Source organism: Talaromyces stipitatus, genomic scaffold, assembly GCF_000003125.1.
Source record: "Talaromyces stipitatus ATCC 10500 scf_1105507295527 genomic scaffold, whole genome shotgun sequence".
Lineage (NCBI taxonomy): Eukaryota > Fungi > Ascomycota > Eurotiomycetes > Eurotiales > Trichocomaceae > Talaromyces > Talaromyces stipitatus.
This window is the reverse complement of record NW_002990114.1, coordinates 1742117-1768747: the sequence shown is the minus strand read 5'-3', so window position 1 is coordinate 1768747 and position 26631 is coordinate 1742117. Positions and strand designations below refer to the sequence as shown.

At 45.9% G+C, this 26631-nt stretch overlaps 11 protein-coding genes across 11 annotated transcripts; 8 read left to right on the top strand and 3 right to left on the bottom strand.

Annotated features, from left to right (window-relative positions):
• Positions 1–411: 411 nt before the first annotated feature.
• TSTA_086970 (RING zinc finger protein, putative) lies at positions 412–5660 on the top strand (the record flags this gene model as incomplete). Its single annotated transcript, XM_002478382.1, has 8 exons — positions 412–714; positions 773–1166; positions 1218–2940; positions 2996–3828; positions 3894–4307; positions 4356–4726; positions 4783–5079; positions 5139–5660. 8 exons carry the CDS (start codon positions 412–414, stop codon positions 5658–5660), a joined length of 4857 nt encoding a protein of 1618 aa, XP_002478427.1.
• A 319-nt stretch (positions 5661–5979) lies between these two features.
• On the top strand, positions 5980–7288 carry TSTA_086960 (Leucine carboxyl methyltransferase superfamily; the record flags this gene model as incomplete). Its single annotated transcript, XM_002478381.1, has 2 exons — positions 5980–6277; positions 6348–7288. The coding sequence occupies 2 exons, from the start codon at positions 5980–5982 to the stop codon at positions 7286–7288; spliced, it is 1239 nt and encodes a 412-aa protein (XP_002478426.1).
• A 254-nt stretch (positions 7289–7542) lies between these two features.
• On the top strand, positions 7543–8224 carry TSTA_086950 (uncharacterized protein; the record flags this gene model as incomplete). The annotated part of the gene is made up of 3 exons (XM_002478380.1): positions 7543–7819; positions 7893–7997; positions 8064–8224. 3 exons carry the CDS (start codon positions 7543–7545, stop codon positions 8222–8224), a joined length of 543 nt encoding a protein of 180 aa, XP_002478425.1.
• A 569-nt stretch (positions 8225–8793) lies between these two features.
• Positions 8794–10551, bottom strand: TSTA_086940 (uncharacterized protein; the record flags this gene model as incomplete). Its single annotated transcript, XM_002478379.1, has 3 exons — positions 8794–8881; positions 8939–10113; positions 10177–10551. 3 exons carry the CDS (start codon positions 10549–10551, stop codon positions 8794–8796), a joined length of 1638 nt encoding a protein of 545 aa, XP_002478424.1.
• Positions 10552–11124: 573 nt separating this feature from the next.
• On the top strand, positions 11125–12906 carry TSTA_086930 (choline transporter Hnm1, putative; the record flags this gene model as incomplete). Its single annotated transcript, XM_002478378.1, has 5 exons — positions 11125–11212; positions 11278–11586; positions 11644–11688; positions 11750–12105; positions 12175–12906. 5 exons carry the CDS (start codon positions 11125–11127, stop codon positions 12904–12906), a joined length of 1530 nt encoding a protein of 509 aa, XP_002478423.1.
• A 1034-nt stretch (positions 12907–13940) lies between these two features.
• On the top strand, positions 13941–14862 carry TSTA_086920 (glucosamine-6-phosphate isomerase, putative; the record flags this gene model as incomplete). Its single annotated transcript, XM_002478377.1, has 2 exons — positions 13941–14764; positions 14820–14862. 2 exons carry the CDS (start codon positions 13941–13943, stop codon positions 14860–14862), a joined length of 867 nt encoding a protein of 288 aa, XP_002478422.1.
• A 152-nt stretch (positions 14863–15014) lies between these two features.
• Positions 15015–16959, bottom strand: TSTA_086910 (uncharacterized protein; the record flags this gene model as incomplete). The annotated part of the gene is made up of 4 exons (XM_002478376.1): positions 15015–15295; positions 15367–16334; positions 16393–16795; positions 16860–16959. The coding sequence occupies 4 exons, from the start codon at positions 16957–16959 to the stop codon at positions 15015–15017; spliced, it is 1752 nt and encodes a 583-aa protein (XP_002478421.1).
• Positions 16960–17343: 384 nt separating this feature from the next.
• On the top strand, positions 17344–19045 carry TSTA_086900 (glucokinase, putative; the record flags this gene model as incomplete). The annotated part of the gene is made up of 2 exons (XM_002478375.1): positions 17344–17467; positions 17523–19045. The coding sequence occupies 2 exons, from the start codon at positions 17344–17346 to the stop codon at positions 19043–19045; spliced, it is 1647 nt and encodes a 548-aa protein (XP_002478420.1).
• Positions 19046–19161: 116 nt separating this feature from the next.
• Positions 19162–19934, bottom strand: TSTA_086890 (uncharacterized protein; the record flags this gene model as incomplete). The annotated part of the gene is made up of 2 exons (XM_002478374.1): positions 19162–19833; positions 19890–19934. 2 exons carry the CDS (start codon positions 19932–19934, stop codon positions 19162–19164), a joined length of 717 nt encoding a protein of 238 aa, XP_002478419.1.
• Positions 19935–20632: 698 nt separating this feature from the next.
• On the top strand, positions 20633–22129 carry TSTA_086880 (uncharacterized protein; the record flags this gene model as incomplete). The annotated part of the gene is made up of 3 exons (XM_002478373.1): positions 20633–21205; positions 21260–21466; positions 21533–22129. 3 exons carry the CDS (start codon positions 20633–20635, stop codon positions 22127–22129), a joined length of 1377 nt encoding a protein of 458 aa, XP_002478418.1.
• Positions 22130–24693: 2564 nt separating this feature from the next.
• On the top strand, positions 24694–26142 carry TSTA_086870 (MFS monocarboxylate transporter, putative; the record flags this gene model as incomplete). Its single annotated transcript, XM_002478372.1, has 3 exons — positions 24694–24875; positions 24929–25305; positions 25367–26142. The coding sequence occupies 3 exons, from the start codon at positions 24694–24696 to the stop codon at positions 26140–26142; spliced, it is 1335 nt and encodes a 444-aa protein (XP_002478417.1).
• Positions 26143–26631: the final 489 nt, after the last annotated feature.

The following is a 26631-nucleotide window of genomic DNA, read 5'->3' as shown; positions in this document are numbered from 1 at the left end:
AAAGGTGAGATGAATTATCCTGCGGACCTGAGGGCAAGATCAGACTTCCAGCCCTTGATGATAGAAGTATTGAAAGTGAGATGGTGGGGCGTTGGGATAAGAAGAAGTTGATAGAGCCGTGACCAGTCTAGCCTGTTTAGGGCTAGCTCAACACGAAGGCAGACACCAAGGCACGTGATGTCAAAGCCTTCCTTAAGTAGGAGCCCGCAGTGGGGCCTTAATAATGGAAGGCCTGAAAAGAAGAGAATCAAGTTCCTCTTTATATCTTACACATACTGTCCGGCTTTTTAATGACTCAGAGCTGGCGCTTTATTTTATATTTAATTCTTACTGCTCCATGTATATTTGATCAACTTTGTATATGCGGGAGCGATACATGAGTGGCATCGTTGCGTCTTTGGACCCCGCACGATGAGCAAGAAATTCAAATCCCAGGCCTCCAGTAGTCGAGCTGCTGCTGGCGGATTTACCAATACGTTTGGAGGATTCTCAAGCGGCTCATCGTCACTAGGAACTGCACCCTCGTCGCTGTCATATGCGGCCGAACCTCCGGATCTGTCTCGCATCTCAGATCCGAATCTGGTGGTGGCGTTCAAGAATCTGACCAAGAAGGATGACATTACCAAAACCAAGGCGTTGGAGGACATCAAAGACGCGGTTTTGAAACTTGGTAACCGTAGCGATGAACTCGAAGAAGGATTCTTAGAGGCTTGGGTATGCTACCGTAACCTTATACACGCTGTGGCAAACATCATAGTAACAGGACTCACAGACTAAAGTATATCCACGCAACTCAATAGAGAATGCTCGCAGAGTGAGGCAACTTGCTCACACAATCCAAGGGTTGATCGCCTCGCTTGCTGGTAAGCGAGTGGCTCGTCATCTTCCCAAGGTAGTCGGTGCTTGGCTCGCAGGGCTGTATGACAACGACAGACATGTCTCACGTTCAGTAGTGGAGTCGATATCACAGATATTTTCGACGGATGAGAAGAGAAATGGTCTTTGGAAAGTTTTCCAATCTTCGGTTTTGGAGTTTGTTGAGGATGTGATCCTTCATCAGACTGCTTTGACACTCAGCGACGAGAGAATCGTAAAGCCCGATGATGCTGAAGCCAAGTTTGCGAGAGTCTCAGCTACAGCACTTCTATTGTTTAATCGCATTTTGAGTATGACTCTCATGTCGCCGAATTAGTGGCCTCAGCTAATGAGATTTCCAGGCACTGCCTCACCAGAGCAAATAGCTAAAGATCGGATGACCATCCGGACCATCCTGAACAGCAAAAACCTCTGGTCATTCACTCACCATGCGGACCCGTTTGTTCGAAGATCAATCTACAGTTTGCTTCGTTCTTCCTTAGCACAAGTTATTGAAGACCTGGATTGGCGAATGATCAGCAGCAGCATTATATCGCAAGCTCTACCAACCTCTCAACTGGGATCTGCTACTGAATTTTCAGAGACACTCTTGCAGTTATCGCAGAATAGACCACAGCTATGGACCACAGACTTCACTGGAAAGACCGACGCCAGTAAAAGATTGCATCAGTATATCAAGAGAGGATCTCAAGGTGCCGCTGAGCTGTACTGGTCAAATCTGGCTGAACTGTTGCAAGTAATTCCAACAGAAATGATCAACTGTTATGGATCAAAAGGAGACAACGAGACACCTCAGATTGGACTTTCGCAAGCGAAAGCTTTGATGAACGACTTGTTGACTGGCCTGACTTCTAGGGATGAGCCTCGACACAACCTTAAGACAGGCTGGGCTGCTTATTATGATATAGGAATCTGGCTGTCAACACTTATTCCAGAGAATGAAAGAGGCGAACTGGTCACTGAGTTCTTGACGATGATTTTCGATCCCTATGTCAATGGCCACGGCGAGCATCAGTGGATACCACCATCCATTGCCTCAGCAACATGCACTGTCGCTTTCCTGAGACTTACAAACCATGGTTATGACCCAGAATTGAGGCAAGCATGGGAAGCTGTTACGCAAAACTTGTTGCAAGCGGTGAAACTATCTCTACCAGAGCAGTCGAAAGATTTCAGATCTTCTCAGGATGGTATTTGCACCAAAGCCACGCAATACTTCAAACTTGAGGCGGCAGTGCTTTGGAATTTGGCGTCACAGGACAATAGTATTTCGAGTCTGTTTGAGGAAAGCAGCTTGCTTTTGCTGAAGGGTTCGTTGCAGGTACTTCAAGCGCGGAATGGAAAGCCGTACGGTGCGGCTGCAATTGTGGAAGAAGCTGTTCGTCATGTTCCAGAATTTATCAAAGACTCTAAGGATGTCATCAATGATATCAGAGATGCGATCCCTCAGCTACTGTCAACGCCGTCTGCAGATAGAATCATGTCAGTGATCTTAATGTGCAGTGACTGGGAAGGGTTTGAATCTGTATTCAATGCTTCCCTCGAAACAATGACTGAAGCAACTCCGCAAAGCTCGGGCGGTGCTGCACTCCAGAAGTTGCTTTCCACGGTCGATTTCCAAAAAGTTCAAGAATCGGCGCACTTTGTCTCAATTGTTTCGTCAAGTGTTGAAAAGGCTATCGAAGGAAATTCTTCACAGTGGCCGTTTGTTTTCTCAGTTATCGAGAATAAAACAGCACCTAACGAAATGATCGACAACATAGTCACGGTTTTGGTGCACGGATTGTCGTCGGATGAGGAGACAGTGATTTCTACGCTTTCCGGACTATCTAGCCTTGGAGGAGAAAAGCCAGAAGCCCTCAAACGCCTCCGAAATGGCAAGGAAGGCTCTAGGCTGGTGGCAAGATTACTTTATCTTATTGACTCGCCGACCGAGGGAATCAGCCAAAAGGCTGAGGACCTAGAGAAGAAGCTGCGGGAGACTGTATCGGCGGATGTCACTTCAGCGTCTACCAGGGAGATCTTGAAACATGAATTACAGGAAGTGGGCCCACAGTCATTGTCGTAAGAGTATTCTGGTGTTTATCAATGACTATTAGTACTCACATGTTACTTCCAGGTTCGAGGTGTTGTCTGGTATGGCCCGGGACTTAATTCGGAATACGGAGTCCAAGGACCTCAGTCCGCTACTCACAGACATATTTCCCTCATATGAATTGTGGAAAACATATCTAGAACCATTCTTGAGACTTCCTATCAGACATTCCACCTCAATCATGAGTCCTTTAGGCGGGACTGTTTACCTTGTTGCAAATGATTTACCCGGAACCGGTAGGCAAGACCTAGAGAATATACAGAGAGACTCTGATGATGCGTCATCTGTATTTAGGTTGGCATATTATGTTGTGAGGATTCTCTCCTCCCAAGATGTCCTTGTCTCACTGGACGCCAAGCAACGCGAAGGGCTATTTTACTACCTGCCTCTTGCCCTACAATTGATTGACGATGATGTCAGTATCGAAGGCTCGATAGGAATTGCTGGACTTGGGCTCTTGGAAGATAGGAACGAAGCTTTGGAAACTGTTAGTGAGGGGCGCTCTACGATCAGAAAATGGATTCAGTCAGAAGCTCGCCTGGTTGATGGTAGTCGCAGCGTGTCAGAAGATCTATTGGTCTTGTGGGAAGAAAAAGTCGCCGAATTGGATAACACGTCACCTGAGAGTTATCGTATCGGTCAAGCATACGCAAAGATCATGTCTGAAGCAGAACTAACCAAGACATCGGATGCACTTACGAGCCTTGCGCGAGAAATTAGGAAGTATAATCCTATACGTGCGGCTGCAGAGCTTGCTGTTTGGGGCCCAGCTTTGGCATCTTCATCAGCTGGTACCCGGTTATGCAGTGAGCTGATTGCAGACGCTACTGGTTTCAAACCTGGCAAAACCTCCGAAGGTAAATGAGTTCCGTCAATTTAAAATTCTAACATTAATTCTAACATTAATACTGACCTAAAATAGGCCCTAAAAGTATTGTTTTTTTTAATATTCTTGCGCAAAGTATGAGAGAAAGCCTAGACGCAATTCCTACCCAGCGTATGGTGTTCCTTGTCAAGAACCTTGTCTACGTTCTACAGTCTAGCCCAGATTCGACAAGTGTCAAAACCGAAGCATTCAAAGCTTTGTCTGTTGTTTTGAGACCTCTTTTTGAGATATACGGGTCGCACTGGGCCGAGTCAATTGACGCATTGTGCAGCACCTGGACAGAGATTGGCGGCGGAGACGCATGGCTACCTCTCTTACATTCTTCTCTAAGACTTTTCGCCGTCCTTAGGGATCTCGTCAAGACTGGCGCCAACGACGACTTGACGGATGCATGGAAAGATTACAAGCAGGACCTCTTTGAGAGTCTTATCTCAACCTTGAACAAGTTGGGTATGTTATCAAACTCTGAGTAGGTATGTCTGTCGCTGACAAGAGTAGATTCTTCAAGTGTTGTCTATCACCCTCGGGATATTACGGCAGATCTTTTGCGCCGCGAACTTGTACATGTCCCAATAGATTCTCTGACAAACAAAAATGAAATGTTCTCGTTGTTGGCAGTCGAATGTAAAGTCATTCAGCAGACAGCGTTTGAATTACTACATCGGCATATCCCACAAGCCCAAGAGCAAGTGTCATTCGATGTTGCCTTGTCGAAAACGACTGTCAATCTTCCAGATGAGCTGTTGTCTTTACTACTTGAGGTACCTCAAGCGAATCTTGTCACTTCACTGAGCGACACAAAGACGTGGTTGAGAATCAGGAGTTACTTGTTGAGTTGGAAACTGGTCTTTGATCATTTCTCGAACGCTGTCAGTATATTACCCCTTTCCAACATTGTATCGAAATAGCTAATCTTTTATGGTAGTCGCTCCCTGTGCAAGAAAATTACGCCGAGAATATCAAAGAGCATCAGATTTTGACACCTTTGTTAGAATTTACCTTTGACTTCCTACAAAAGTCTCACGGAAAACTAGTAGATGCTTCGAAATTCGACATCCGGTCATGGGAACCGATTGAGGATCCCGGCGAGCAAGATAGTCAGTGGCTCCTGATCCATCTTTACTATCTTTCACTCAAGCACCTCTCTTTATTCACCAAGAATTGGTGGATCGATAGTAAAAAGCGGATCAAGGGTCCTGTAGAAACCTGGACACAAAAATATGTAAGCGCCATGACCGAACTTCTGACGAAGATTTCACCACTAATGCAAATCTGATATAGATCACGCCATCAATCATTGAAGACGCACTGACAGGGGTCTCCACATGGATTCAGACACAGGAAGAAGATTATGAGCGCCCACTTTCCGTCAAGGTCTCACACCGAGCCGCCGAAATTATCGCCAGCATCCCCGTCGATGAAGACTCTCCGCCGGTAGCAATGGCAATTTCCCTTCCGCCCGCCTATCCACTTCAACCCGCAATCGTCACAGGCCGAAGCCGTGTTTTGGTTGACGAAAAGAAATGGCGCAGCTGGATGTTGATCATACAGGGCGTCATCATGTTCTCCAATGGCAACCTCGTGGATGGCCTTCTTGCCTTCCGAAGGAACGTCCAAGGAGCCCTGAAGGGACAGAGCGAGTGCGCTATTTGTTATTCTGTCATTTCGACCGATATGCAGACACCCAACAAGCGCTGCGCGACATGTAAGAATGCCTTCCATTCTGTCTGCCTCTTCCGATGGTTCAAGAGCAGTAACCAGAGCACATGTCCCCTTTGCCGAAATAATTTCGTGTATGTTTGATAAGCTTGTTTTTATTTTTGGGAGGATTAGTGGGCCTTTGTCACATCTTGCATTTTCAAAATGTATAATATTAGATAGACGAGCATAGACATGAACACTAGATTTCTGTAGTAAGCTTCCTGATATACTGTCTTCCTGGTTGTAGATTCCTGGTTGTTATTCGAAGTAGATGGATCTCTGAACAGTGGGGCATTAATAAGTGATACCCCACCGAAAGATGCATGATCAAAACGTCTTTATTCTTGCACGTCACTTAGTGATGCCCTGTGAGATAATGGAATGACCGCATCAGCATCCTGAAAAGTACACCAAACTCTCCATGTCGGTAAACCAAATCCCAAACCTCAACACCCTTCGACGAGGGGGTGGGGGTCTCAGAGCCCGTCTACGCGGTCGAGGTCGTGGATCTGGAGGCTCTACATCAGACGATACACAAAGCCAAGCAGCGAATAATACTGCTGCGGCAAAGGATAAGATTATCCAGGGCACTGATAATGATGCTAGTGTCTCGAGATTGAGTGCTGTGGAGTTGGGCTACTTGGATGATGTATTTGCGCGAGCATTGACGCCGTCAGGTGGAGGGCCGGGGTCGAGGAGGTTCCCGATTATCAATAGAGGTGAGTGTGCCATATTATAGTCTTGACGGTTAATATACTGTGAGAGACTTATGTTAATATCTACCTCTAGGTACATATGTCCGAACCACAGCAATTGACCAACTGGTCAATTGCTTCCTGGATGAAGATGGGAAATCACAACACGCCACCAAGAAGCAAATAATATCTCTAGGAGCGGGTTCAGATACGCGTCCGTTTCGAATATTCAGCAAGAAGCAACGCAGCCAACTCGTCTATCATGAACTTGATTTTTCAGTAAATACATCGGCGAAGATCAAGGCAATACGTTCATCGCCGCTGCTTCAAAGAGCCATACAGGCCGATACAGAAGCTCTATCAACAGCCGGGAATGAGCAGTATATCGCTGATGATTCTTTGCATTTACCTAATTACCATATACATCCTATCGATTTACGGGCCCTTGCTGCTAAATCCTCTGCGAGTACGGCGAAATCTGCGATGAATGACTCACAACAGCCAACTGAAGACCACAACACCTCTACAGCGGAAACCAAAGAACTTCTCCCAGGAATAGATCCAACACTACCGACACTCCTCATTTCCGAGTGCTGTCTCATATACCTATCACCCGACGACGCAGATGCCGTGATTGACTACTTTTCGCAGACAATTTTCCCACCAACAACCCCTCTAGGCCTAATAATATATGAGCCTATTCGACCAGACGACCCATTCGGAAAAACAATGGTATCAAATCTCGCTGCAAGAGGAATCCAATTACAAACCCTGCACAAATACGCATCCCTACCGGCACAACGACAACGATTTGCGCATCATAGATTAGGATCTGGTCAGGGAGCTGTAGATATCGATTTTATATGGAATTACTGGATTAGTAATGCTGAAAAGGAGCGGGTTGCGGCCTTGGAGATGCTGGATGAGATTGAGGAGTGGATTTTGTTGGCACAGCATTATTGTGTGGCTTGGGGATGGCGGGGTGATATTGGCAAGGGAGATTTTGCTTTGTGGAAGGGAATTAGGAGCGAGTGACTATAATATACAGAGAATCAAAGGAAATGGAAATGAGAATAGCAATGGCATTGCCGGAAGTTAGGAACAAAATGCGTCGTCGTATGATAGCTGCACTGACGTCATCGGCTGGTCGAGTTTATTTGGAGCTCCCCGCACTACAACAACTCTCTCTCCAACATATTCTTCGTTTTCACATCTACACCAATCCATTGAAGGAATTCTCACAAAAAAAAACTGATAGCATCACATCAATTGATCTATAAATCAACAACATGTCCGAATCCCTCGCCGCATTCCGCAGACACCGTCGCGACGAACTCGCAAAACTCGCCGACCAACACCTCCAGCACGATCTCCAAGAATCAGACCGCGATGCCCTCAAAGCCGCGACCACACGAGTCTCAACCTGGACTTTGATTGGGTCCGCGGTTGGAATTGGATTGGGATTCTGGGTCGCTTTTCGACTCCGGAGTGCTCGGAAGAGTATGTTTGAGGCGTTTAAGGCGGCGGAGAAGCCTGTTAAGGTTGTGTTTGCGGATGGGCGGACAGGTATTTTCTACCTTCTCCTGATGTGGTGAGATGTTTTGGGGGAGGGGCATGCTAATGTGTGATGCCAATGCAGAGAGTATCCCCGATATCACACCTTTCCTGAGACCGTCTACACTGGGAGATTTTGCGACTTATTTCTTTGCTTCTGCCGGAGGATTGTTCCTAGGCGGAGAGCTCGGTATGTCCATATCTTAACCCTCTAGTTGCGGACACTTCCACTAACAGAACTGTCAATTATGTACAGGCCTCCTGGGCGGCTCAGCGAGTGCTAGCCGCAGCATCACCAAAGACCCCGAAATGCGGAAAAGGATAGAAAATGCGTTCCGAAAGTTCAGAGCGGATGTATTGCGCAGGGAAGCTGACGAGCTTGATCGGGATGATAATTTGTGGGACAAGATGTTTTGATTGAAGCTGAGATATGGAGAAGCTTTGTTTCTTATGTTCAAATACCAGGGTTAAACGAATGCTGGTTGGATTATATATATTCTATGGCATTACCTAGTTAATATATGCCGTGATATACGTTTGACTTGACAATGACTTCTAGATCTGTGAATGATCTGTAATAATGGCTATTTGCCCTGCGTTGTCCTTGAGGAGCCCTGGAGGAACATGAAGTACCTCGAGATAGTCAGCGGATCCGGGCATGTTGCACATCATCTAGAGACCGCTAAGAGGCGAAAATATCGGATTACCAGAATTTAGCTATGTCTCTTCTATGAGAGTTTCTTTTAGATTAAGGCAAAGGAAGAAGTGATGAACAGGTGCCCCGAATATGGATAGGGAAATTTAGTACACTCGTTTTGATAGAGATTGTATTCTACAGGGTAGATCAACTAGTACTAGGCCAGAAGTAGGTGTGTCTGAATATACAGTATCTTAGATTCAAAGGCGAAGGCTCAGATTAATGTCATCATATGGTAATATACAGGGCTTCTGAGAATTTCTCTCATGAGAAAAGCAGTTTTCATTCTTCACTCAAGTGCGAACTTGAAATGAATGCTTGGAACGTCCGAACTATTTGCCGGCATGGTGAATGTCAAGTTCCAATGCTCGAATTCACTATTTCAGTCGAGTTAGAGAATTAACCGTGATATATTAAGCAAGGGATCAACTTACTGAATGATATTGCATGTTCCTCCAACCAAACCACAGAAAGATACTTCAGGCACTGGGTTAACGCTGCCGCCCACAACTTCAATCTTCAAACCGTCGACATCCCCCAGACCAGAAATATCTCGCTTCGCGCCTAACGGATTCGTAGCGAGAATAAAAGTGAAGCTACTAGTAGCGTTGCCGAGAGGATAAGTCAAATTCAAAGCGTACGGAGCAACGTCTGCCTTCAACGCTGTTTGTGTCGAGTACAAGTTGAAATATCCAATTGATCCACCTGGGCGTATCCACTGTACGACAGAAGGGCTGAAGGAAGTCGAGTCTTTGGAATAACCGCCGATAACACTTTGATTGAATGAGTCGGTGCCGATTGTTAGTCGTGGGGACAGCCAGGTGGTAATGTTGCGAGGCTCGTAGTCTGCGGGAGGAGCATACGTATGTCCGCTATAGATATGCTCGCCAACGAAAGACTTAAGTCGGGAGATGACAGTCTTTGAGACAAGAGTCTTGTGGAAATCGGAGAGTACGGCGATGACTGGTGCTAATTGGAAGTCATCGGCATGTGTCATGGTAGCGATAGGAGACTTGTAGCGCCAGACATGATCCTTTCCGATCAAGGCCCAGATCCATTCCGACATGATGGCTACATAGTTGTTCATATCGTAGCCGTAGGAGCGATCCCAGGGACCGGCAAAGTTTCGCATGTTAGGGTTCCATAGCAAGGACTCGTAATCCCAGATACTCTGGATCACGCGTTCGGCATTTTGACCAATAACTGACCCCGTAGAGTTTAAATATTTGGCCGCGATGGTGAGCGCGTAAAGCGAGACACCGGCATAGGTTGGACCGTTGAATTCAGAGAGAGTGTTGTTGAAGTCAAAAAGGTCTAGGAATTCCTGGGCCCATCTGTCCCCTGAGGTGGTCATATTTGAATCGTTCATTTTCAGACCAGTCCAGGAACTAGCAACAGTTCTCATTAACCAGGCGTTGGAGTATGCGGGATACAGATTGTCATCATCGACACCACCAACGCGGTAAGTGTCGCCGACGGCGCTGTTATATATGCTTTCGAGGACCATATTTTGCACATCAGGTGGTAGCAAGCTTCTGAACTCCTCATAGATAATAATCAAAGCTGTACCAATGAAGCCTCTCCAGTTGGGGTCCCAGGAATTGTAGATCTGTTTTCTTAGTCAGAGTGTGCTTCTGTAGCGTCACCTTGAAAGGGGATTGGGATGTCATACAACTGGATCATAACTAGGACTTCCGACAGTGGGCTGCTCGGGATACACTGTATAGTCACCATACCACAGCACCGATGCGTTTTTCTCTTGATCACCAATGACATTCTCAAGGATCTTTATTGCCTCTTTCACATCATCTCCTTGGTTTCGTTGAAGGAGTCCAAGGGAATACCAAACTGTTGATCGGGTCTCGTGAGGACCAGCAGCGAGGGGATAATAGAAGTAACGTAGATATGAAACGTCAGGATCGTAGATCTGGTCCTGAAAGGACATGGATTGGTCGAATAGAGACTGTGCATGGCCGGACAACTCAACCGAACGCACAAGGGTGGCGCTCAGGAGGCTGCATAAGAGCCAGTTGATGCTGCGCAACATTTTTAGAAGACCAATTGAAGTATGGTTTGGCGGCACCAAGGATGACGAGCCATACAATCCTACAGAGAATAGTGCGGTAACTCGTTCACCTTCATAGCCTTATACATGCGACTTGTCGGCTTGCTCGCATCTAATCCGTTGATAGGGCCCTACATCTGGGACCCGACTAAACCTATCTATCGTGCATATCTATGTGGAGAGAGGGCTTTTATGCTCCACATTGTTATCTGATTCGTTATCCGATCTTGCCACGTTGCAATGGGGAAGCGATATGGTGTGGTGTTTGAATTGAGTTGATCTAGATTGAAGCTGGGAAGTTTATTATGGGATAGCCTTCGGGGAAGTCCGGTGAAGCCCGGCCCGGTGCTTATCAATGGTCACGAGACACGGCTGATAAGCAGCCTATTTCGGACTAGAGCAATCAGCGTTTCTTCCTCCATACTCCACAATCATGGGGCACAAAATGTCCATGCTGGATCATGATCATAAAACATGGCTGTCGCCGCATGTCAAGCTGATCTTTGCTCTTCGAAGTCATAAGACGTCTTCAGAATTACGCAAATATCATCAGCAATGGCGGACTATACTACCAAGGATGCGGTGGTCGAGGCCAAGGGCACGCCAGAAATGGACGCAGACGAGTTACGATTGGCCCAGATGGGTATGTGACTGCAAATTAACACTGCTGTTAATGGTCTATATGCTGACTAAAAGTTTTACTTGAAGGCCATACTCAGGAACTCAAACGTCACTTCAGCATCTTGTCCCTTATTGGTCTCGCCTCAACAACCACCATCTCTTGGACTGGACTCGGTCTGGGTATTGTCACTGAGATTGGTGCCGGTGGACCGGGTGCTATTATCTACGGCTTCATTCTCGTGACAATTCTGCAAAGCTTTCTCGGCGCCTCGCTGGCCGAATTTGTGTCCAGTTATCCGACCGAGGGTGGCATGTACCATTGGATTGCTGCCATTGCGCCAAAGAGATACAGTGCATTCCTAAGTTTTATTACTGGGTGGTTGACTGTTTGCGGCTGTAAGTTAAACCATAGATGAAATTCAAAAAGTGTAGAAAGCTCATGATCACCATCAGGGGTATTCACCACCGCCTCAACGAACTTGATCTTTGCCCAAGTTGGTATGCAACCCCCTACTTTCACATTGCTGGAAGAAAGTAAGATTAGCTGACAAGTTTGTAGTCCAAGCACTTTACGCTCTGTATCATCCGGATCTAGTCATCAAGACATGGCAAACTTTTATTATTTACCAGATCCTGAACTTGTTGACAGCGGCTGTGGTCCTCTTTGGCAACAAAATTATCCCGGCCCTTAACAGGTTCTCTCTGTTCTACCTACAGATTGGCTGGTTGGTTGTATTGATCACAGTTGTGGCATGTGCTCCAACACACCAGAGTTCCGAGTTCGTTTTCAGAACCTGGATCAACAATACCGGCTGGAACAATAACGTTATTTGCTTTATCACTGGCTTGGTCAATCCTCTTTACAGTCTGGGTGGACTTGATGGTGTCACTCATATCACCGAGGAGATGCCTAATGTATGTGCCTCCTTTTGTCACTTATCGTCCTTATTAACTTTTGGGAACGTATTGCTAATATCGATTTAGCCCTCGCGTAATGCACCTCTTGCCATTGCCATCACTTTGACAATTGCCTTCACCACTGGCTTGACCTACTTGATTTCGCTGATGTTCAGCGTTCAGGACTTCGGTGCCCTTTCTACTACTAATACCGGTCTCCCCCTTGCCGAACTTTTCCGTCAGGCAACACAATCAGCTGGTGGCGCCTTTGGTCTGACATTTATCCTATTTGTTGCATTGGGACCTTGTGTTATTTCATCCCAGCTGTCTACATCACGTGTCCTCTGGGCTTTTGCTCGTGACGGTGCCATGCCTTTCTCTGACACCTGGGCACGCGTGAGCAAGCGCTTCGAAATCCCCTTCAACTCGCAGTTGTTGGTCGCCGCTGCCAATGCAGCTTTGGGATGTATCTATCTTGGAAGCAGCACAGCTTTTAACAGTATGTTGGGTGCCGCTGTTACTATCAATAACGTCGCCTACTTAATTCCCATTGCCACGAACATGCTCATGGGTAGGTCCGGCATGCACAAGGGCGCGTTCCATATGGGCAAATGGGGCTGGATCGTCAACGGTGTGACGGTGGCCTGGCTGCTCTTTGCAATTGTTTTCTTCAGCTTCCCGTATGCCATGCCTGTCACAGTGCAGAACATGAACTATACATGCGTCGTTGTTGGGGGTATTCCTCTTCTGGTCTTGGCGTGGTGGTTCCTGGGTAGCAAGAAGTATAAGGATAGAATTGCCCGCGCTAAGGAAGAGTAAAGGCGGATTAGAAGGTTAAGATGCTTTTATTATGTTGAGCGGCCCAGGGTGGTCGAATGAAACTAAAGAATATTATGTACTACAAATAGTGACTAAAGAATATAATGTACTTCGATTTAAAATACAACCATCAAAAATTTGACGAATCATTGTATGAGCAAGACATAATACCTATGACATAGACATTTATAGAGATCTACCTGTAGGGCATTGAAGAAGGGCATGGATACTCTGGCACATCTACAAGTCCTTTGAAGACGCGAATGACGGTCTTCGAGTCAATTAAACCTCCAATTCCTTGCGTTTTTAGTAGTCAAATAAGAGGCAATCTGCAAAGACATCAAGATTTAGAACCCTAACTCCAAATTCTTCTGAATTCAACCAGCCAATTCGTGAAGGACACCCATGCATGAGTGAGAGAGCGTTGACATGCCGTTCTTAGAAGGGAGCCCCGTTCCACGAACAATGACAGCTGAACTAGCTCAAAAAAGCAGGTTGTTAAGATTAATCAAAGTAAAGATAGAATTTAGGTAATACGTCTATCTTCAATCAACTATGATCCACGTGCTAGAGACCCTCAGACCCATTTACCCCGGTTTTTTCGGTGTTCTCTACAGATGTGTTAGGGGGTGGTATAGACGAACGCCGGGTTTACCGGTCCACCCGGGGTTTGCCGGTGTCGCAGCTCTTGATCAGCCCTGTCGGTACGCTTGGCTAGGACCAATGTAAGATTCATTGGATATGGTTGCTTCTGCTAAAGTTGCCAGATTTAGTGACAAGGTCCGGTGTATGACAGAATCAAATAGGTACGTAAGTCGGGCCTGCATGCCCTAATTTCCGTGGTGGAAACTGAAAAACAACATAGACCTGAACTGGATGAGAATTTTGACATTCATTCTATATCTTTCATAGCATAGGCAAACAAAAGGTTGAAAGCGCTGTTGAAGAGACCAAGACGAATTGATAACCTGCAAGCGTGCAATCCGATTCTACCCTCACCGTTACCGCGAACGTCTCCATATACTACCAACAAGATGCGTCTTATCGTTCGAGAAACACAAGACCAAGCAGCACAATACATTGCTGATTATATAATTAGTAAGACCTCTCTTGAATATTTGCAAAGCTACAATATCATCTTGAAGCTTACCGCCACAGAACGGATCAATGGCTTCAGTCCCACAGCAGAAAGACCTTTCGTCCTCGGCCTGCCCACCGGTAGTAGTCCATTACCTATATACAAAGCTTTGATCCAAGCATACAATCAAGGTAAAATATCGTTCCGTCATGTGGTGACGTTCAACATGGACGAGTACGTGGGTTTGCCGCGCGAACATCCGGAATCGTATCACTCCTTCATGTTTTCGAACTTTTTCAGCCATGTCGATATCGACTCGAAGAATGTCAATATATTGAATGGGAACGCTCCCAACCTGCGCGAAGAGTGTCTTTCATACGAGGCGAAGATTAAGGCGCTTGGTGGAATTGAGTTGTTCCTCGGCGGAGTTGGTAGTGATGGACATATTGCATTCAATGAACCTGGTTCGAGTCTGGCTAGTCGCACCCGAATAAAATCTCTGGCTTATGAGACCATTGTGGCCAATGCACGATTTTTCAACAATGACTTGAGTTTGGTGCCGCGCATGGCTCTCACAGTCGGAGTACAGACAATCATGGATGCGAAGGAGGTAGTCATCATTGCGTCCGGAACCTCAAAGGCACTCGCTATTCAACAAGCGATTGAAGGTGGCGTGGGTCATCTGTGTACCCTTTCATGTCTGCAGCTTCATCCCTGCAGCATGGTGGTCGTGGACGAGGACGCCACTATGGAGTTGAAAGTCAAGACGGTAAAAGTATGGTGACCTCTCTTTCGAATGGTGTTGGTACTCAAGTAACTAACCCGGCTTGAATAGTATTTCACAAGTGTTGAGCGAACGATCCTCCAGCAAGGCCTAGATGACGAACCGCCCAGAAAACGCGGTGACTTAAGTCTGAATACCAATGTATCGAGTGAACCACTAGAAGGCGACCTAACTCCAGACAGTATGTCATCTCGAATTGGAGATCAGAAATTCTTCGTCCACAGATCAGCTACTATTCCATTCGCATTAACTTAATGTCGCTTCTTCATTGACATTATGTGCCGGCCAGTCTGTGTACATCATTTGTTGAAGGCTGGACCGGTCAAATATCTGCCATGACAAATCAATAGGGGCGCCAACTGTGAGGTCATCGTATGTATTTTGTTGTTGTCGAAAGTCTGCCGAAGCAGGTGTATGGACGTTGGTGAGGCTGAGTTCTAAACGATTTATGAGTTTGTCACAGAGGCTGGGTGTTGTCTTGTTCATTCTTTTCAACATTTCTAGATGTATCCTTATGTTTGTGAGATCTATAGACAGGTAGTTAGTGTTTCATCATTCGATTTTTGGGGATTTAGAAATGTCGGTATAAGCTGCATACCATCATGTTCACCAGCACCACCTTCAATAGCCTGTACAACAATAAGTGCTGCCCAGGTAATCATGATCAGGTCCCAATTGGACCAGATCGAGTCATCATGCGAGTGTAGCTTGAGCGTTGCACGAGCCGAGAGAAGCAGTTCATATTGCTCTTTTGGCGTAATGCTATTTGACCACAGGTCACAACCTCTGGCTGGGTGATATATAGACAAAACTACAAGTCGATGGAGAACATATTGACGGAACACAAGTTTCAGATCGTGGTCGGAACCTTCCAGACCTTGACTAAAATCAACTAGCCATTCGTCTAGTTGCCTGGCCCAATCTCGGATGACAGCCGCATCTACGGCAGTAAAGCTGTTTGTCAAAGCCACTGCTGTCGACGGCTGATCTGTAGTGAAACAAGACCAAATAGTCGGTAATCCACGTCCGGTGAAATGCGTCAATCCAGCACGCATCATTCGAGATAGCCTATAGAGTTGATCACGCGGAGAGGTGCGAAGACCCGGAAGAGGTGATTCGATTGGTATAACGGGACAGGATAGATGAAGAGAGGCATGCTCAAGGTCAATGATTTGTACACCACTAAAGAGCTTACGCCATTCTCGCGATGTCTCATCGATATGTGCCGGACAATGCTCAAGGATCAGTCGATATGCTATCGATATCCATATTCCAGTTTCACGAATAGTCGCTTCCGTGAGGAGTCCAGCAATCACAATCCCAAGCACTGTTTGAAATGCCCATTCTTCACTATCCTCTGGCATCTGGCCGATTTTTGTGCCGGGAATGCACAGCTGAGCGATTGCGTTGCATAGAACAATGAAATAGTGCGGTGCTATTTCCGCCATATCTGGAGGGCCTCTCATACTCGAGCAATATAATATTGAAGCCAGGAGAATAGGTTGCGGCGCAGAAAATGTTTGTTTGCGAGGCATGAAATGAAGGCCAGGCATTCGGTCATGGAACCTGTAAAGATGACCAGTCAGTGCCACCTTTGATCAACGATGTAGTGATAGGAACCTACGATAGCCAAAGATCTCTAACAGTATGCCTTCTCCATATTGAGCGCGGTACAAAGCCTGGCGCACTACTCTGCAGGATTACAACAGCATCCCAAAGTGCATGTAAACTGTTGAACTCGTCTGGGTATCCCTCGTCGTCATCAGACCCTTCGCAATCACCACAGTCTATATGTTCTGAGGGTGCGTTGTGCGCTTCAGACAACCCCAGGGTATCTTCGATAATCTTCAGCCTACGTAAAACATCTGTCTTGAAACCACTTTCACTAGCCCTAGTATTAAACTCCGGTAGTGTTGCAGCATTTGCACGAGGCACAAAAATACAAGGCAGGCCGGAACGGCGACATCGACGACATCCATCACTATTGTCTTCAGCGATACATTTCATCTTCTGTCGTCTGCAATTAACTGTACCATTGCTATCTTAGTACTATGGACATATTGATTCTTGGATTCCTGGAAGAATACTGACTGCACGCCTTTCGAGCCCTCTGCTCTGAGCCGTATTCCTCTTCCTGGGCATGACGGCCATTGCTGTATTCCACACGAGGGCGTTTATTATTGGTGGACATGCTGGTTTGTTTCACTGACTGAAAGTGGGTGTTTCGTGAAGCTATTTTGGGGTTGTGGTCTCTTTGCCGGCAAAGTCAGGAGATGTTCGGATGAAGTCCGAATAAAAGTGGAGAGTGGGTCTGCAAGTTGGGGCGATTGCGAGGGGAAGTGCCTGCCGGTAATTTCCGGCCATCACCGGCGGTTCCGGTCCGGATCTTGCATGTATCTTCTTGTCGCTAACTACGCAATGAAACATTAGCAAAATTTACTTTCTTCTCTAGTGTAGAAGAAGAAATGCAAGCCATGGCACGCTTCTATCTTTAATCAAAGGAACGCAATATCTCATTGGACTCGTCATGTGTCGTCAAAGCAAAATACTTTGATCCCTGTCGCTATCGTTGGTAATGTCACCAGTCACTGATGACCAACAATCCGGCTTGCTGGCTCGAGCCGAGCGTGTTGCTGAGGAATTTGCCCTTGGTCGTGAAGATGTTCGGCGCATTACAAGTCACTTTGTTCGCCAAATGAGTGAGATTGATACTTTGATGGTGTGGACGTGAAGGAATTGCTGACAGACTGGTAGGGGATGGACTCACCCATAATCGCGCATGGCAACTACCCAGCTTCGTGAGAAGTGTACCGACAGGGGCAGAGAAGGGCACTTTTCTTGCCGTTGATCTAGGCGGTAGTAATTGCAGGATATGTCTCGTGCATTTGCGTGGCGATTCTACTTTTACAACTACTCAGACCAGACACCGCGTGCCGCCGGAGGTTATGGTGTGTCAAAGCTATAAGCCTCTGTTCGATTTTATTGCAGCGAAAACAGCAGAATTTCTCGCCGAAAACCTAGCATCAAATACCAAAGGCTACGATAGAGCACACGGACGCGCAACGCCGTACAGATTAGGATTCACATTCAGCTTCACCTGCGAGCAAACTTCCCTCGCCGGTGGAACTCTTATTCGTTGGGATAAAGGCTGGGATATTCCAGAAGCAGTAGGAAAGGACCCTTGTGTGATGTTGCAAGAGGCCATCGACAAGCTTGGATTACCGGTTCTAGTCACAGTGCTCGCAAACGACAGCGTCGGCACACTCTTAACAAGATCCTATACTGCGGGCTGGAAGATTTCTACGTTGGCTGCAATAATATTTGGAACGGGTACGAATGCGGCATATGTTGAGAAATTATCCAATATAAAAAGACTCGGTGTGAAAAAGGGGTCAGCTGGGGAGATAATGGTTATCAATACTGAATGGGGTTGTTTGGACGACAAAATGGAAGTTTTACCGCGAACTTGCTATGATGATGAGCTTGACCGGGAGTCAACTGATCCTGGTATTCAAACGTTTGAAAAGAGGGTCTCGGGAATGTACCTGGGAGAGCTCCTAAGACTCGTACTAGTTCGATTGGTGCAAGAGGATTCTTTTGAGATGTCAATTGATAAAGAATCACCACTCTTCCAAAGCCAAGGAATCGATAGCTCCTTTCTATCTGACCTGGCGATTGCAGGCGATAAAGACTCATCGAAGGCACTATCACTCGTCGAAAGCAAATTATCAGCGAAGAATGTCACAGTCAACGATGTGAAGACCATACAAATATTGTCTGCTGCTATTGTCCGCCGAGCAGCACGTTTAGCTGGAGCATCGTTGGCAGCTATCATTATACAGAGCGGTCGACTTGAGCCTCCATTAACAAAGCTGAAGTACTCCGGCACCAAGGTTACAGAACAAGAAGCCGTGGAATCTACGAATACGCGCATGTCTAGCATACAACGATTCCGTCACAATCTAAACTTATTATGGCGTCGAATCGTCAAATTCTTAGCCCGCTTGAACATCTCACAGGAACAGCTCCAGTCTGCCGGTTCCATTCAGCAGCCTGATACAGAAAAGTCGATCATTGACATCGGCGCCGATGGCTCAGTATTTGAGTTATATCCGACGTTTGAGGCCGATATGCGTGGGGCACTTATAGAGGTACCAGAGATCGGACCTTCTGGCGAAAAGCGTGTCCGTATTGGGCTTGCAAAGGATGGATCTGGCGTGGGAGCCGCTCTGATGGCACAAGCAGCGCTTGAAATGGAAAAGAAAGCGCAACATTGAGCATTCAAGGTTTCAAGAAGTACTTTAGAATACATAGACAGGCTATAGAGACCAAAAAGCATTTAAATGTGAAATATACCACTTTAAAAGCGAGAAGTCCTCTGGATATGCCAAAGTTAGCATCGATCAGTACTTGCTTGTCCTTGCAGGTCGACATTTTTTTCAACCATCCCGTCCCTAATACTCACCAAAGTCCCGAGAAGTTCAGAAATATCCGGAGCTCCGTCAAACCTAACCTGTCCTTGTACAATAACAACTGGCACTCCTTTATTCTCAGCACCCACCAAATTCCGAGCTCTTTTAAGCTGAACCTCAAGTTCTTCGCCACCAATATCCTTATCCATCCATCCATCAGCCTCCTCAACACCAACACCAGCATCAATAGCAATGGACCTCAAAACTTCCTGATTTGTGATATCCATTGCCCTTTCATGGAAAGCGCTGCATATCCTATCTATCACTCTATCCCTGACTTCCGCGCCCCTTCGACTCTGCACTAATTGAATCAAACGATGCGCCTCCCTCGTACCCCCAATTTTACCCTCAAAGAAATTGAACGAGATACCGTAACTGCGTCCAATTTGCATGATGCGATTATACGTCAGATTCTGATGTTTTCGAAGCGCGATTACGCTTTCAAAGTTCGTTTTGTTTCTACTTGGTAATGTCGGATCGAGAAGGTAGTAGGGGAGATAAGTTATGTTGAACTCGTCGGCTAATCCGTCGGGGATTGTGGTTCGATATAGTCGAACTGTTTTTTCGAGGGCACGATGGGCAATGAAACACCACTGCTCAAAATTAGCATCATTGTTGGGTTTTGTTTGAGAGAAAGGGACGAATGTACCGAGCATATTGGGTCGGAGACGATTTCGATGTTGAAGGTAATCATCTAGTTAGATGTCAAAAAATGCCGTGTAGGAGTGACGATGATTTGCTCACCTTCTAGATTGCCAGAGCAGCACAATATTCACTTTCAAGGTTTCTGTGTTCGATATGAGGACAAGAGATGCATAGCTGTCGATCTATATATCCTCATTATTGGCTTATCGGTATCCCAGTTACCGAATTGCCGAATCACCGAATCAAGTCGCTTGTCAGTAGATTCACCTGGAGATAATGATCGTCAACTCATTTCCTGATACTGAGAGACTTCTATAAAACGACTGTTGAGACATGAGATTAGGTCTTAGGGCTCCTGATTAGGGTTTTAGATAAGAATCACCCTACTTGGGATACGGTTACATCATTGTCTTTTGAGGTCGTGTTTGTAAATGGAGATGTCTCAATGAAAGTTCTGCAGTATTTTCCCCAGTGACATCCATGCTACTAGGGCCTAAGAGATAAGTAACCTGAGGGTGAACTTTTTAAGAGAGGACGTAGTATCTAGAAAGCCTGAAGTGGTCTCCGGGTTGTACTCAAATCTATTCCAGTTACATGGTAGGGAGCGCGCCCCACTCACTGTCAAAGGGGTATATATATGCCCTGTTCACAGTGAGAAAGAATTGCATTTACCTACGACTTCTATTTTCAAATCAAGATACACTTTGTATTTTCTTTGGGTTTTACTCTCATAGAAGATCTCTCACTATGCAAACAACTAATAATAGAGCCGAAAGTGCAAGCTCCATTGCATCGGCTTTTGCATCACTCTCAAATGGAGTTACTGAACTCCCTCCAAGATTTGTAGCACTAAAGCGAGAGCTTGTTGCAGACAAAGAGGATGCAGTGCTAGCAGGCTGGAATCGCCTTCTAGAACGTGTTTCTCTAGAGAAACTGCAGAATCTCGATACAAGCATTATTCCTGAAGTTGAGTTCAAAGACATTGCAGCGAACAGCGGGAATATCCCTAAGGATATTGTCAAACGGCTTCGCGACTGCGGCACTATTGTCATCAGGGATCTGGTTGAAGAAGCCCAGGCCTTGAAATGGAAAGAGCAGATTAGGAACTATGTGAATAAGAATCCTCAAACAAAGGGGTTCCCGGTGAACGATATTCAAGTCTATGAGCTCTATTGGTCCAAAGCGCAGTTAGAGGCAAGAGCTCATGAGAATATGCTCGCGGCCCAGATTGCTCTGAATCGGGTTTGGTCTGCTAAGCCAGAAGATGCCGTCGATCTTGAGGTTCCGCTCACGTACTGTGATAGAGTTAGGATGAGGAAGGTATACGCACTGATCTTATCGATGTTCCCGAGAAAGACGCTAAAGTATTTGTAGCCAGGTGATCGCTCTTTCAACCTCGGTCCACATCTTGATGGTGGATCACTCGAACGCTGGGAAGACCCTGAATATCGCAAGTGCTATGCCAAAATACTCAGTGGAGACTGGGAGAATCATGATCCGTTCGATGTGACTCATCGCCTGAAAGCTACTGTGGACATGTATAATGGTCCTGGGGGTTGCTCAGTCTTTCGATCCTATCAGGTACACTAAACAATCTAATAGTCGACGCCAGGATCATGTCTCCACACTGACTCCGTTATCTATTAGGGATGGCTTTCTCTCTCCGACTGTAGCCCTGGCTCTGGAACCCTGCATGTAATGCCCGATCTTGTTGCATCAACTGCCTATACACTTATTCGACCATTCGTCAAACAGACCGCAAATGGGATTGACTGGGAACTTGGCCTTGACACGCCGCACTTTCACGGTACAGCCATGGGTACAGGTCAAGAACTGACTACCGAATTTCATCCTCATCTCAATCCGCACGGCTTCGTATCAATTCCTCGTGTCCGTCCCGGCGATGCAGTCTTTTGGCACTGCGATGTGGCACATATGGTAGAAGCTGAGCATGGCGGTATAGCCGATTCAAGTGTCTTGTACATTCCATCTGTGCCATTATGCGAAGTCAACATTGCATATGTTAAGAGACAAAGGGAGAACTTCATACAGGGTGTGGCTCCGCCGGATTTCCCGGGTGGCGTGGGAGAAAGCCAGCACAGAGAAAGAGGCCAGGATGAGGATGTTAAATCTATTGCAGGAAGACGGGCAATGGGTTTCCAGATGTTTGAAGTTCATGATCGCCTTACTACAGGGCAGAGAGTCGCTGCGGAAACAGCCAATGCCATTTTAGGATTCAATTGAGTAGGGCTGAAATATGATGGCTGAGCAGCTCACAATCTTCATACTGAACCGGATTCTTTTGTTGAAATTCGTTAGTTATTATGGTTCACCCCGAAGTCCCCCTTTATACGGACGAGTTAATATAGATATATTATGACGAGGAACATATCTCAGTTCTCCAGAGGCATAGTTTACCCAAATACATGTTAGTCTCTAAGGCAATGCCCCAACGCCCGTACACTGTACTATGGCATGACCGTATTCATAACCAAGCACCAGAGGATGTCCGTGGAAAATTCCGTTGTGTTGCTAATTCATGCAAGATGATTCTTGTGCACAATAAATCATGATTGAAATAAGGAGACAAAAATGCCTATACAGAAATCTGTTGACGGGTCATTGGAATGGCTTCCCCATTTCCGGCAAACTCGGATCAACTATTTGCCATGTAAGATCAAACACCGGCTCAACTTCCTTGGTCATTCCTTCACCTATATCGTCACCTTGAAAAGTCCGGAAGGAGGAAGCCTGGAGATGGCTTGGCGAGTGATGATACAACCCTCAACTGTGGGCTGTAAGTCATCAGGGAAGGGAGATATGGACTCAAACAGCTTGCTGGAGGCCGTGCTTGCGTATTCTCTGGGATAATGAAAATAATCAGTGACTTTGAGGAATATTCAAGGTTCAAAGGTGTAAGTAACCCCTGAAAACTCTCCAAAGACGAGAATGATTGATATGACGGATGTTGTTCTCCGTCTGCTTGCTGACTTTGGGCCAAAAGGGGCATGCCGGTCGTGGCCCTCTTTCCTTTGTCACCTAAGATAGAAACTTGCAAACAGAGTCTGATGAGAATTGGCCAAGAAAAGAAACATGTAGCTCACCAACTATGCAACGGTTACACAGCTAACCGCTCGAAATCGCTTGCTACCTCACTGCTTGTTCCCTTTGATTATCGGTATCTCTGTAACAAAAGATCAATATTAATATAATGTTCCAGACTATCATTTCGTGCATTTCTATGGAGTCCGTATATGCACGAATGATGTGACGAGGATATTCTCTAGAATTGGACGCTGCCCCCCGAGCGTTAGACGGTATGTGCGTAAATTTATGGGGCCTAAATTAGACCCTGTCCGAGAGAAGATACGTACACCAGCAATGGTTTCTAGAAAGATAAGGGTTAGGGCTGTGGAGTTAGGGCTAAGGGTTATCAAGCATCTTCACTCTGTTATCCAGCTCTCATTCATCATTCATAATTTTATGACCTGTAAATCCTCCGTCTCCAATCTAAATCACATCTGCGCGATTGCCCTCTCAAACAACTTTCACAGTTCCGACAAAGGCAGCGAGACATCTGACGAGCTGGAGACATAACTCGCGATACATTTGTTTCACATGTCAAAAATTTCCAGTCAGATCGAGAATTATTTTACCGAGACCCATGCGGTCAGATTTTGGATACATCCATATGTTGACTCAGATATGTACCGATGGATCCTGAGGATAATTGCTCGGTTGCAGAACAACATGCATCCCATGGTTGCCGGTATCTGTGGACACTCATCCCGGGAATGAAGATTTCTCCATTTCCCCCAGAAATGTATCAATTTGTATATCGTTTAGTACTTAGCAAGTTGAATGCCTACATCGACCATGTTCAATGCGAGGCCGTCACACATCTGTAAACCTGGTAATGTGATACAGTCTCGGAAGGAGAGAGACATTTCAGCATCACTGATATACTCCATATCGGGATGAATATGGAACGATGAGATGCACTGCTACATAGGAAAGTACCGAGCAAACAAGTTGCGTGTAACAATGGAACCTAGATGTCTCAAACTCCGTTTGGGTTGTCTGATCAGAATGGTCTTCGGAAAGCAAAAGAATCGGTGAACGACATGGTATAACATAGCTCTTTCTAAGCGAAGAAGTTCTGTAGGACAAGGTGATACAGAAGAGAAGTCACCGGTTTGCTGTAATTGTATATACGTTACTGATTCTATCCATGGGTTTGACGGCTGACATACAGTATTTATCTGACACAAAATTACCTATATCAAATGCTTATCCGACTCAAAAAACTACACAACAAAACCCTTCTCTTTACTATCTCTAGTGCCGAAAGGATAGTCTCTGGGGACGGAGACAAAGAAACAGAGCCACAAATCGATGAGGTTTGTCACGGATATCTCCAAAAAAGTCATGTCAGAAATATTAAATCTGCAACATCCTCATGGATGCCACCGGCGAATTAATCCAGATTAAGAAATTACATAAGTATAATCCATGTTTGGAAGTTTCATTCATCCAAGGATATCATTTGAGGATGATCTCGGATCTTTCCGTATAAATGTTACTCAACACTCACGGTTGACGCTTTGACTTTCTATCTGGACTGAGTTCACAGTAAAATATGCAATATTCCGGAACCGTTGATTCGGGACTTATATACTTAGGTATCTGTACCATATGGTGTTCAAATGCGCCGCCTGCAGTTGAGAAAATCCCTCAAGTTTCTCCTTATCTGCCGTAGAATTTGAGATACGCGATTTGGATAAAAAGCTGAAATATCTACTGAAATCATGGCTTCGAATGATTCCATTACTTCCGATGACAAGTATGAGTCAAAACGTGATGGTACGTCGGTGAACATCAGTGTGATGAGTGCTGGAGCAGTCACAGTTCACTCTGAAGAGAACCCACCAGTCACCAAGAAACAGTGGCTTCTGGTACTCAGTTCCTTTTTCGTGTTTATGAATACATGGTGAGTTTGATTATCTATTTTTATTGGAAATGCCTGGTTAACCACACCAAAAGGGGCCTCCTGCTTACATTCGGTACCTTTCAAACCTACTACCAGCAAGAGTTATTACCGCACAAGTCAGCATCCGACATATCCTGGATCTCAACCATCTGCGCTTTCATATTACTGTTCAGCGGCGTGGTGACGGGAACTCTATTTGATTATGGATACCTTCGGCCACTGCTGTTTATAGGGAGTCTGCTGGAGGTGTTTGGTCTCATGATGGTCAGCATTTCGACAAAATACTATCACCTCGTTCTGGCTCAGGGGATGTGCGTCGGGCTAGGAGCGGGTATGCTCTATATCCCGAGCGTTGCGGCGACAGCAGCGGCTCTTCAGCCGTTTCGACGGGCTAAATTCATGGGCTTGATTTCCACTGGCTCTGGAATTGGTAGGTCCGGCGTCCTCCTGTACCATTCGGTTTGGTGTTAGTTAACTGAACGTTCTCCCAGGGGGCGTGATATACCCAATCATGTTTCAACGACTGCTTTCCTCACTCGGGTTTGCTTGGGCCATACGCATCATCGCTTTTCTGATATTCAGCACTTTTCTGATGTCTTACCCGATCCTCATCTACAAACCACGAAAGAGCCCACTCGTTCGACCATTTATCGATGCCGATGCCTTCAGTGATACACCATTTTTGCTCATCATTTTGGGTGGATTTCTATGTGCCATCGCCTATTTTGTGCCGATGTTTTACATTCCTCTGTATGCCGAAACTGAGATTTCCGGATTTCGTGGGCACCATGTCGAACTGACATTTTACCTGGTCTCAATTGTGAACGGAGCATCCGTAATTGGCCGTCTGATTGCAGGGGTCTTGGGTACTTTGACCGGTCCAACAGAAACAACGGCTTTGGCTGTGGGTGCGAGTTCTATTGTAATCTTCTTATGGATTTTGGTCAAGTCGGTAGGTGGAATGATTGTCTGGGCAACGGTTTGGGGTATAGTGTCTAGTGTCATTGTAACATTGCCAGGCGCAATGGTGCCTCTCTTCTCTCCCTCCATAGAAGTTATTGGGACACGAGTGGGCATGTTTTGGGCTGGAGTGGGAGTTGGAGTCCTCATCGGAAGTCCCATTGCTGGGGCTATGGTTGACCTGCAGCCTGGGGATATACAGTGGTGGCGATTACAGGTATTTTCAGGTGTACTCATGGCTGCTGGGGCGTTGTGTTTTGTTTATCCTGTCCTTTATGTGCGGAAAAAGACGCAGAATTTCATCTGACAAAGAGCGAGAGCAGACTTGGAAATGGAAATGAGGCATGGAATATCATAGATTTGCCTAGGATATTGGTAAACTATACATATTGGCGGTATAAAGACACGGTAGGGCTCGTAGTTAGCGCTGAGTGAGTCCCTGGTTTGTAGCATCCATTCCAAGGTTCGTATATTTGACAGTAGATAGCTACGTGTCGTCATTGTTTGTTGTACATTTCTTAATTAATGGAGAATATATGTTATATAATTCTTCCTCTATAAGTACCAGTGATGTATTTCTAAAAAAAAGGCAAAGAAACAACAAAGAGGGGGCGACAAAAGGCAATGCTTGTATACAACACCAAGTAGAGATATTTACAGCGGTCCTTTCGGCGATTATTCTTTCTATCTTTGATTAAGCAAACAGTTTGTGTTTGTCCTGCTTGTGATATGTCGAAAGTAATGGGAGGCGAGTGACCGCAGTGTCGGACATTCCCAGGCCACCGAGACTGTAAAA